This window comes from Mixophyes fleayi, chromosome 2 (assembly GCF_038048845.1).
Source record: "Mixophyes fleayi isolate aMixFle1 chromosome 2, aMixFle1.hap1, whole genome shotgun sequence".
In the NCBI taxonomy this organism is placed as follows: domain Eukaryota; kingdom Metazoa; phylum Chordata; class Amphibia; order Anura; family Limnodynastidae; genus Mixophyes; species Mixophyes fleayi.
In genome coordinates, this window is record NC_134403.1 from 184,539,159 (window position 1) to 184,551,794 (window position 12,636).

The 12,636-nt window shown below is 42.5% G+C and overlaps 1 protein-coding gene across 4 annotated transcripts in view; it reads left to right on the forward strand.

The window, feature by feature from the left end:
- The window catches only part of RAD51C (RAD51 paralog C), a 57,424-nt gene that overhangs the window by 31,092 nt on the left and 13,696 nt on the right, over nucleotides 1–12,636 (forward strand). For all 4 annotated transcript variants that reach the window (XR_012688030.1, XR_012688031.1, XM_075195069.1 and 1 more), the window contains exon 5: nucleotides 8,901–9,032. Coding sequence is in view for 2 of the 4 variants with exons in the window: in XM_075195069.1 (XP_075051170.1) it covers nucleotides 8,901–9,032 (132 nt within the window). In the remaining 2 variants the exon portion in view is untranslated. The remainder of the gene's footprint in view (nucleotides 1–8,900; nucleotides 9,033–12,636) is intronic.

Below are 12,636 nucleotides of genomic sequence, written 5' to 3' on the forward strand. Positions count from 1 at the left end.
CATTGCAGGATGCATCCAGTTCTGCACCAGTCACATATCCACTGGGTTAACATTGGGCATACTTACAGACAACTAGGTCATAAGCACAAAAAAGCTTGTTCACCTTTGTTTTGATACCAGAAAAACTAATTTGTTATGAGGTTTGATTAAAAATTAATACTTCTATAATGTAGCAGATATAATATTGGTTCTCGCGTTCTAATGAAAGCAGCAAAACATTTTTTTTTCAAAATGCACACACAAAATGTGAATTCACTTATCAGCTTCAGAGGTGTATTTGCAATCATCCAATTAGAAGAGGCTAACTAGTGCTGTCAACAGTCATAATTAGCATGTATTTGCATCAGCTTTCAGGCACCTGTATTTAATATGGTTACTGAAGGCATATGTGTCCAAGTGTGTTTGTGTCTGTTCGCAATTACGCAAACACGCCGTTACTGTACTATGTCTACGTTAGATAGCACTTTCCCTCCCCCGTTCTGCCTCTCTATTTGCACATAGGTGCAAGTGTCCAGATGCTTGTAAATCTGCATATTTGTGTGGTTTTTCTTGTGGACATACAGAGTACCAGTTTGTATATTTCACGCTGTGCAAACAGGCATACATCCAAATCTGCATCTGGCCCTTTGTGTTCATAATTGCCATTGAACTGTGTTGTTACTACCTCTGGCTTCGGCACTGTACCATCAATGCTGTTCTGGCTGATTTCTATAAAAAATATTAATCAGCTCAGACTGTAAGTAAATTTATACTATCCGTATTGATTCAGGCTATTATTTGAATGTAGGACTGTTTAATCATAATTGGACTATATGTCTGCCCACACTCAAGAAATTGTTTCCTTCTTGTTCCCTGCAGAGAGCAGCACACTGAATACAAATATTATATGAACACAGAAAAAAACATGTTGCACTACACTTGCCAAACACCTTCATAGCACTATATAGCTTTTGCACTACCTGGAGACCAAGCTGTCATTTTGTCCTGAGTTTTCTGCTGAACCATGCCTCCACATGCACCATATTTATACTGTAAATCTAGCACAGCAGAGTCGATTAAGCCATATTCTCTTTTACTTAGGAACACTTCAGTGCAAGGATCTTGATCATAGAGATAAACAAAAAAAAATCGATACTAAATAAATGTTTGCGCAGTTCTCACTCTCTGTCCTGGCTCCATACAAGTTAGTAATTTTGCAAGCGAATTTTACCCGTGAAACGCTTAAAAGTACTCATTTGGATATTAACAACAGATCTGCAGCTTCCTTTTGACACTGATTCATTTTAACTGGGCTGCATGTAAGCCTACATTCAATGAACTATTTCTAATTCCCTGTAGGGAAAGCTAGTGTGCAGGTGAATTTAACCATTGAAGTGCTAATAATTGACATACTGGCTACTCACAATTGACTGTTTAGTACAGCTCCATTCAAATACTACTTCAAAATGTATAGCTGTCACCCACTTCCCAGATATCATTTATGTAAACACATGATGGCCAATTCCTTTTGTGCAAAATAAATACGCTTAGGTCGGATATTAAAGAATTTGCATTAATATAACAAGTTTAACCATCTCACGCTCAATTACTTATTGAAATGTCACATCTGTCAGTGCCATAGTGTGAGAAAATGCTTTTTTAAATGATAAACCGAATAAAGATTTGATCACTTTTGGGGGTGTGGCTTGTAAGCCATCTATGGTGGACGTGCCTCGGATCAGCTCTGGCCACAATCCCGTCAAGCCTCTCTAATCGAGGTGTCTTCCCTACCTCAATTGTCGTGTGTGCTCTCATTGGGCTTCTGGACCCTGCTGTCTTGGTCCTGAATAAGTTTTTGAGCCCTTTCACACTACAATTGAGCTGCGACCTGCATTTCCTCCCTTAGCCCTGCGGCCTAGAGTGGGACCCGCTCCTCGTGGCCCCTACATATCTGGCGCCAACGCTATCTACTGGGCCTGCCTGGGTGTTCCAAGTGCCGGATTGGACACCATATCTAGTGAGGGGTTACTCCTGTTCTCTGCCCGACCGTCCTGCCCTTGTCGGCTCTGAAGGGACCTTCTCCTGCCTCCTCTTGCTGGCTTGACTGATTGCGGCCCGAGCCCCAGGGAGCCTTGAAAGTGTCCAGCATGTGGAGCCTACCTGAACGGCCCCTTCTCATTTGTGGTCTGGTCCCCCTGACGTGACCGATGTCGCAGCGGAACACTGCCGTTGCTTCTGCTGCAGCCCGGCGGAGCCAGTACATTGTCACCCCCACTGTCACAAACCTACGCTGTGACCCATCTCCCAGTGGGGTGGTCTACATAGAAGCTGCAGGCGCACTCTGCGAATCCGGTCAAGGCACCTACAATATCAATTGGAACGACCACCTAGAGGATCTAAACGGAGCTCTTACCTGCACTTGAGCCCGACATAACGGTGATCCTGAGTTCCTAGTGTCCCAGACATCTGGCCATTCATCAGTGTGCCCGTCGCAGTAATTATCGACACACTTGACCTGCTCAGCATAAGTGTATCTGCACGATCCAGTTGCACCGATCTCAACACTTAATTTGCTGTCAGTGGCTTTGCGGCCACATAGTGGACGTCTGTATTTATCACATCAGTGATTCAAGCATATATTTCTATTAACCACACTGGTCCTTTTATTGGGACAAAAAACCTATCTAAGAGCTGAGAGCATAGTGGGTCCAGTGAGAAATCTTATGTGGAATATCGGAATCTAAGAACCCAGCTTTTTGTGTGCAAATCTTTCCCCCATTTCTACTAACGGACATACTCCTACGTGATCTGATGCATTTGTCCGCAACAAAATCTTTGGCAATCATGTGAATTGTACTATTCTGCCCATTCCTGGCGAGACCCCTCCCACTTGAGCTGAGATCAGTGTGCAATCCCACCCCTGGCCTTCCTTTCTCTCCTTACCTTACCCTAATTCCCTTACTACGTCCACCCTCTGACTGATTATAACCATGTCCACCAAACCAAAGAAAGTGACAACGGCAACGTCGGCAAATTTTTGGGATCAAAAGCGAAACCCTCCTCCCCCCAGGCTGAACGACAAGGGTCACCGGGCCCCTTACCCTCTGAAGTGGAGCTCGACCCTCAAATTCATGCGGTAATGACTAGCCTTCTGGAAGGGGTGAAGATGACCTTCTACCAGGAGCTGACAAAAGTGGGCAGTGAGTTCAAAACAGAGCTGAAATCGCTGGGCAACAGAACGGATGCCCTGGAATCAAAAACCGATGACATCTGCCGATCCAACTCCGTTACTGATAAAGAACTCTCCCGTCTTCGTGAGGAAGTCGAAACTCTGAAAGAAATGCAAGAAGATTCTGAAAATCGTTCCCGCCATAATATACACATCAGAAATGTGAGTGAAGAAGTCGGCGCTGTGGATCTTCAAGATTACCTTAAGGCCCTCTTTCTTCACCTTATTCCGGATATCTCTGAGGCTGATTGTCTTATGGACCGGGCTCACCGTACCCTGAGAGCTAAACCTTCTGGTGGACAACCTCCTCAGGACATTATCATCCATTTGCATTATTTCCAAACCAGAGACCATATTCTTACCGCTACTCGTGACCAACCCGTGGTCTCGTTTCGGGACATGGGCATTCAATTATTTCAGGACATTGCTCCATCTACGATACAAAAACGAAGGGACCTTCAGCCAGTTACTAGGATTCTTCTCCAGTATAATATCCGATACCACTGGTGTTTCCCATTCCAGCTCCAAGTCTTAGCTGCCAACTCTTCTCGTTTTGTCAAAACATTGGATCAAGGTCGGAGTCTTCTGGACAAGCTGGATATCCTTCCCGAGTCGTCTGCTCCTCTCACCTCGCCTCCGCAGACCTAGCGCCCGGCGCTTCCTCAACCCGAATGATCCCGGTTCTCTAGTAGACGTCCTCGAGATACAGATCCTCCTTGATACATCTATATAAGTGCAAATGTTTTCTCTTTATTGACCTTTTCTTTCAGGTGGACTATTAACATCAGTCAGAACATTATTCTCCTTGCCAACCTAGGTCACTTTAGTTCTCCTAAAAATTTTAGTATATAGCTCAAAAATGTTTATTTGTTTGTAAATTTTGTCTAGTCTCCAACTATGTACAACTCTTATTTGACAATCTTCCTATAACCAATGTTTGTTTTTGTTTTTTTTTGTCTTTTGTGGATTTGTTTGCACTATGCTGTTCTTGGAACTGTTGTCTTGGAGAGCTAACGTCTCTTCCCTCCCCCTGCCTCCCCTGATTTGTGTTTTATGTAATAAACTTCTCTAGGTCTCCTCGGGATTTGGCAGCCGTTAACACTGTGAAAGACCTAGGACCACCCCCCCTACGCACCCTCAGATATTGTTAACTTTGATTTGTCTTGAATTTTGATAATGTCTTTGAATCCTTACCGGATTCCTTTCATTCAGGGTTTTCGCCCAATTGGGCTATTTTTCTCTTTCTTTCCCCCCTCTTTCCTTTGTGACTACGATCCACCTTTTTATTTGCTGCTTAAGTCTCTACCTCACTCGCAAACTAACTGTCCTCCTTGTAAATCTCTAGTGATGCCTTGCGAGATTGGCTCCCCGCCACTGCCATGGCTTTGAAGATCTTCTCCGTCAATGTGAACGGCTTTAACTCCCCTCGTAAGGGCAAGATTCTTCTGTGTTCCTGTAGAAGAGAAAAAGCAGATGTTCTATTTCTCCAAGAAACTCATCTTACTGGAGTCCATACACAACTTCAGGGTAAGCAGTTCTCCCAGACCTTCTTTGCCTCGGCAGACTGTAAGAAATGGGGAGTTGCTATTTTGATCCACAGTAAAGTCCCCTTTCTTCATTCCCTCCGCTCTGCCCCTGTCACTCTGATTTCAGTTTATGCTCAAATCAGAGACAAAAGCCTTTCTTTATAAAAAAAAATAATTAAACACATTGAGCGGTTGGCGCAGGGTCATGTTATTATCGGTGGTGACTTTAATGTTACCCTCGACTCGGTACTTGACAGGTCTCCCCCTTCCTCTTCTCGGCGGGGCGCCTCTTCTTTCCCAGACTCCACTTGCTTGTCCACATTGCTTTTACACCATCGTCCATACGATTCATGGAGGCTCCGTAATGCGGACGCTAAAGATTATACCCACTTTTCTGTCCCTCATCAAATATATACACACATAGATATGCTACACGTTTCACATTCACTCACTCATCATTTATTACAGGCAGATATAACCCCCCTCTCCTGGACTGATCACTCATGCGTATCTATTATTTTAGATCTCCTTACACCACCTCCACAGCGTAGTAGATGGCGTTTAGATGACTCGCTCCTACCTAATAGATCTGTATGTCTGGATATTAAGACCTCCATTACTAATTACTTTTTAGATAATCTAACACCTGACGTAACTCCGGGAATTGTATGGGAGGCTCATAAAGCCACCATACGGGGTCAATTGATTAGCCAATCGACGGCTGTCAGAAAAAAAGCGGGCGAAGTAATATCCTCTTTGGAACTTAGACTAGCTTCACTGCTTACGCAGCACCAAACTCATCACGACCCAGCCCTGCTTCCCAAGATTGCCTCATTCAGGGGTCAACTAAATACCCTTCTTTCCCGTAGAGCGGCCATCACCATGCACAACAGCGTTACTACGATAAAGCGGATAAAGCTGACTCTGTCTTCGCTAGAAAACTCCGGAAAAAAATAGCTCTGCACCATATCGATAAAATATATCAGTATCCCTCAGGCGACATAACTTATGACCCAACACCGATTGTCAGTGAATTTAGACGATATTACTCTTCCCTATATAACCTTGATGTGCTTCCCCCTCGTCGAGATCTTCTGACCCCCACCTTGACTGACTATCTTTCAACTTTACCTCTTCCTAAAGTTACCCCGGCACAGCAATCTTAGTTCAATGCAGATATTGCCTTGCCGGAGGTCATGGCGTTGGTTAAGTCACTGAAATCCTCCTCCGCTCCGGGTCCGGGTGGCCTCACTCCCCAGTATTATAAAAAGTTCGTTGAGGTCCTTGGTCCTCACTTGACAAAATTCTTTAATGATGTGCTAGAGGGGGCCTCTTTTGACTCCACCACCACAAGGGCCAACATAATTCTTATTCCTAAATAGGGAAATGATCATTCTCTCTGCCAGTTGTAGGCCGATTTCACTACTCAATGTAGACCTGAAAATATTTGCAAAGATTCTGGCCTCTAGGCTGAACCCACTCCTCCCTGCCCTCATCCATTCTGACCAGGTGGGCTTCATCCCAGGGCGTCAGGCCCCTGATAATACTCAAAGGATTATTGACTTAATTCATACAATACACATCGATAATCTTCCCTCCCTTCTCATGGCGCTCGATGCTGAAAAAGCGTTCGATCGCATCTCCTGGCCGTTCATGGAGGGGGTGCTTCAGACGATCTGGTTCACAGATAGATTTCTGACAGGTATACTAGCCCTCTATCATTCCCCGTTGGACACTGTTTCTGCTAATGGCTTGACCTCTGAGCCTTTCCCGATCATGAATGGCACCCGCCAAGGCTGCCCACTCTCCCCACTCATATTTGCTCTTGTTATCGAACCATTGGCTGCTAGGATCCGAGATAACCGGGAGATATTGGGTATACAGGTGGGCCCCTCTACTCATAAGATTGCGCTTTCTACGGATGATGTTTTGCTGTCCATTACTCACCCCAATACTTTGGTGCCCCCTCTCTTGGCTGAGCTGAATCTATATGGCCATTTTTCTGGCTATAAGATCAACCCTGACAAGACAGAGGTCTTGGACTTTAACTTTCCTAACGCAGACAAGAAACTACTAGAGCGCTTCTTTCCCTTTTAGTGGGGTCTACACAAAATTAAATATTTTGAGAGTCTTTATTACAAAGTATTATCGACACCTTTTCCAAGCTAATTTTCTCTGCCTCCTTAACCAAATAAAATCATACCTTATAGCCTGGTCTCAACTCTATATATCTTGGATTGGTCGTATTAATGCTGTCAAGATGAATATCATTCCCAGTTTGCTTTATCTTTTTCAGACTCTTCTTATTCGTATCCCACCCTATGTTTTTAAATTCCTCCATTTACAAGTTTCCAGATTTGTTTGGTCAGGTAGACGGCCACGAGTTCGTCTTAAGGTTCTTCGGAGGTCCCCGCGGGGAGGGGGCTTGGGGATTCTTGACTTACGAAGATACTATATCTCCGCCCTTCTCGCTCAATGTGTTTTATGGTCTGGTCCGATAGAAGCTAGAGTTTGTTCCAAAATAGAGGCCAAAGGTCTGGGTCTGCTCTCATTATCTTCTCTTCTACGGCTCCCAAGAGCTTGCCGTCCCAAACGCTTACTACTCCATCCAGTTGTTTCGCATTCTTCATCCATTTGGGATTCGTCATCTCAAAAATTTGGCCTATCGCCACATCCCTCCCCGGTCATACCGTTATGTAACTCACCGGATTTTCTCCCAGGAATTCATCCTAGCTCATTTCGACCGTGGCACTCGCGGGGAGTCAGTTGCCTCAAACATCTAACTTCCTCTGCTACTTTCCCTCAATTTTCTGAGATTCAGACACGTTTCCACATCCCCTCTAAGCACTTTTACCAGTTCTTACAGTTAAGCCATTTTCACAGTGTTGTCAAAAACCGCCTTTCACTCCGCCCCCCTTACTACTTTTGAATCCCTCTGCTTACGTCAATCCTCAACAAAAGGCCTAATCTCCACGCTCTATTATGAGCTTGCTCCTCTCACCTCAAGTTTCAGAGTCCCCCACAAATTAGCCTGGTAACAGGTCATTGGTGGGGAGATCTCGGAGGAGGAATGGTCTGACATTTATGAGAATGCTGCCACCAGTTCTATCTGTGTTAGAATAAAAGAGAACTTTTATAAGGCGCTATATCGCTGGAACTATGTGCCTTCGTGTCTTATGAGTGTAAAAAGAAAATAATAAAGTATACTTAAATTTCCTACTGAACCTGTTTGTTCTCACATTGAATGTTGCCAGAAATAGGATTCACATGTAATAAAAAAATTCAAAATAGTGTATCATGGTCATGAATAAAAAAGAAACAGAGAATCCATAGATGATAGTTCAAATAATATATACTTGTAATTAAAGTGCTCCCTTCCTGTACTGAACCAGGAAGTTTCTCAGAAGGGAACATTGATCGTGATAGAAGTGCTGCCTCCTAGTGTTAGGCAACTTACTAGAAGTGTATAAAATCAGGCACATCAATGTCAAGCTATATTTTCCTTAGCTCTTCTTTCAGATGATCAATACCTCATGTAGTATGTACGTAGATAATATAGAAGAAAATAAAGAGGTATCTAGTGTACAGGGGCAGGCTGGGCTGGGTGCCAGGGCAGCATCTGCCCCCTGTGCCGGTCCACTAGTTGGCTACCTTTTGGCTGGGTCACCTACATTGTTTTCCCTTTAAATTGGTCCCAATAGGCTACTGAGTGAATTTTTGCCCCCCAGGCTAAAATTTGCCAGTCCTCCCCTGCAAGTGTGAAATCATTAAAACCATAAAAATACTTTAATCGTACTCGCATTGTTCCAATATAAAAACACATATAAAAGATCAGTGTATGCAAACACTCCTACCAACTGAGTTGCGAGTACAAAAGCAATGTACAGATCTCTCTTCAAAGGAGCCCTGAGGTGGTATAAAACACTGGAGATGTCCCCAAACTTTGATGGTAATCGGAGGAGCGGCATGCACAGTTACAATATCCAGAACATTATTCAGCTTTACTGCCCCTACATGTTTCGACTCAATAATGTCTTTATCAAGGTGTAACCTGTATCCATTGTCTGTTAATACTCATTGTTATTACTGTGTTTGTTACTATTTGCATTGCGCTGGTGTTTGATTACGTGTAATAAATGATAATAAATACTTTTTTTCTTCTTTAGATAAAACTGATTATCATTGACAGCATTGCATTTCCTTTTCGACATGACTTTGAAGACCTCTCCTTACGGACACGCCTGCTAAATACTTTGGCACAGCAGTTGATCAGCATTGCTAATTATCACAAACTAGCAGTAAGTGCATATATGTGGACCATTACTGATGGCCTTCGATCTCTAAAACCGAAAATATGGGGGACTGTTTTCAAACACTAGACAGATGTGACACTTCTAAAATAGATCATATGTGCAGATTTTACTTATATGGTAAATATCTCATTCAGCCACTGCTCAAGCTATCTGTAAAAGATCATACAGTCAAGTCCATAAATATGGGACATCGACACAATTGTCATATTTTGGGCTCTATACACCACCACAATGGATTTGAAATGAAACAAGATGTGCTTTAATTACAGACTTTCAGCTTTAATTTGAGGGTATTTACATCCAAATCAGGTGAACGGTGTAGGAATTACAACTGTTTCTATATGTGCCTCCCACTTTTTAAGGGACCAAAAATAATGGGACATCCAACTCAAAAGCTATTTCATGGACATGTGTGGGCTATTCCCTCGTTATTTCATCATCAATTAAGCAGGTAAAAGGTCTGGAGTTGATTCTAGGTGTGACATTTGCATTTGGAATCTCTTGCTGTCGACTCTCAATATGAGATCCAAAGAGCTGTCACTATCAGTGAAGCAAGCCATCATTCGACTGAAAAATCAAAACAAACCCTTTAGAGAGATAGCAAAAACATTAGGTGTGGCCAAATCAACTGTTTGAAACATTCTTAAAAAGAGAGAACGCACCAGAGAGCTCAGCAACACCAAAAGACCCGGAAGACCACGCAAAACAACTGTGGTGGATGACAGAAGAATTTTTTCCTTGGTGAAGAAAAACCCCTTCACAACAGTTGGCCAAATCAAGAATACTCTCCAGGAGGTAGGTGTATATGTGTCAAACTCGACAATCAAGAGAAGACTTCACAAGAGTGAATATAGAGGGTTCACCACAAGATATAAACCATTTGTGAGCCACAATACAAGGAAGACCAGATTAGAGTTTGGCAAACAACATCTAAAAAAGCCATTACAGTTCTGGAACAACATCCTATGGACAGATGAGACAAAGATCAACTTGTACCAGAGTAATGGGAAAAGAAGAGTACGGAGAAGGAAAGGAACTGCTCATGATCCAAAACATACCACCTCATCAGTGAAGCATGGTGGTGGTAGTGTCATAGCGTGGGCATGTATGGCTGCCAATGGAACTGGTTCCCTTGTATTGATGATGTGACTGGTGACAAAAGTGTGTTTCGGGCAATATTATCTGCTCCTATTCAGTCAAATGCTTCAGAACTCATTGGACGGCGCTTCACAGTGCAGATGGACAATGACCTGAAGCAACCAAAGAGTTTTTTAAGCCTAACAAGTGGAATGTTATGCAATGGCCAAGTCAATCACTTGACCTGAATCCGATTGAGCATGCATTTCACTTGATGAAGACAAAACTGAAGGGAAAATGCCCCAAGAACAAGCAGGAACTGAAGACATTTGCAGTAGAGGCCTGACAGAACATCACCAGGGATGAAACCCCTGGTCTGGTAATGTCTATGCGTTCCAGACGTCAGGCTGTAATTGACTGCAAAGGATATGCAGCAAAGTATTAAAAAGTGAAAGTTTGATGTAGGATTGTTTAGTTTGTCCCATTACTTTTGGTCCCTTAAAATGTGGGAGGCACATATAGAAACCGTTGTAATTCCTACACTGTTCACCTGATTTTAATGTAAATTCCCACAAATTAAAGCTGAAAGTCTGCAGTTAAAGCACATCTTGTTTGTTTCGTTTCAAATCCATTGTGGTGGTGTATAGAGCCCAAAATATGAGAATTGTGTCGATGTGCCAATATTTATGGACTTGACTGTAGATAGGGTTAGGGATATTATGGCCTTCCTAAAAATACTGTCTACCTTTCAATTGTTGGCCTAATAATACTGTCAATGTCATTATTGTCGATTTCCCAACTCTGTCTATATTATGGTTTCGACCATATAAATGTCGATCATGTAACTGTCGAACATATGTATGACACCCAGCCAGAGGTAGTAAGGAGGTGGAATTCTACACTTTACATGCTTCAGCGATTTTTTTCCAAACCATTTTAGTTGTGGGGTGGGTCTACCGTGGGATAACTAATTTTCTAAAATGACCATCCTATCACCCAGTGCTCTGTCTTTATGTTTTAAAGGTGTCCTTTACTAAACTGCCATCCGTCTGCCACTGCTGTGCCATAATGGTTTATAGGGATTGTATCTTTTCTTAATTAAACTGTTCTGTCACTAATTTTAGCCAGCCAGTTTGCTGCAGCCTTTGGTCAAAACTGGTGATAGACAGTTGTGAAGAGATATTTATAAAATACACTGTAAATTAATGTTAATGCTATAAATACTAATGTGGGAACAAAAACCGCTAAAAATCACATGATTTTATCTGTTTTTCACAATTTTTAATGAAATCCAGATCCAAAACTAAAACACATGAGAAACTTTGACCAAAGATGGTTTTTGAATATAAACATGGGGGGCCTGCACACATCTCTAGTTAATACTTTCTAGAGCCTTTTTGTAGTCCCCCCGTCCCCCCCCCTCAGCCAGCAGGCACCATATTTTATTACTATAGTGCTGGACAGTTAGCTTATTTTATTATATATTCATATACTTGCCCAGCAGTTATGTTTGTGTGTGAGTCCATGTATACATGCATAGTGAGCTCTGCTCCATCTATTCTACCCTGGCTTCAATAGCAATTGCTGCTGTTCTTTTATAAAAACTTTAGATTTTAGCATGCATTTTATGTGGCGGCATTGGTGGGTTCTGTATACATATTGTAATAATAAGCCCTAAAAGCTGTAAAGAGAGAAAATGATGCAGATCTTTCCCCACACCACAAGATCTTCATTCATGACTGGTAGTCTTCAAAATAAGTATGAGGCAGTCACAGTGTATGCTTCGTATAGTTTTATTTAACATTGTTTAATATGTAGAAGATACACACGTTATACATATCACAATGCAATGTATATTATTGAATAACCTACACCATATTTGCCAACTCTCCTGAAATGTCCGGGTAGGTCTCCCGGACTCCCGGGAGAGCATGGTATCTGCCCACTTCACTAGGAAGTGGTCAGAATTAGAGCCAAAATGCCGTGATTCTCAAGGAATCACAGCATCTGGCCCTGTCTCCGCTGTAAAATGACACGTTTGTGTCGCGGGGCAGGGCCAGAATGGCACGATTTTCATAGCCCCGCCCCCAAAACACCCACCTCCCAAAGGCAGCTCCCGGACGCCGTCTTCAGAAAGTTGGCCAATATGCACTATACATTTTCTTTCGGGAACAACCAATTTTTCCTAGAAATAACTATATATTTTTTTTAATTTATTTTTTAAATGTAGTAATTCACACATGTTCATACACATTTTTGTCTCTTGTGGATATCAAATAAATGTGGATATCACTGTTGTAGAGTGATGCTGCTTTCTCCATGCCCTTTATTTTGACAGCTGTTCATTTATAGCTGAAAGTATGGTTCTAAATGTTTGCCTGAATCATTTAGAACACAAAAAGCCCTTATTAAAGAATACAGACTTGACCTTACAACATTTTGGTGGGGGTTTATACCATAAAATCAGGAATCCCTTCTTTTAAACACCGTTCATTAAATAAAGCTCCCCTTC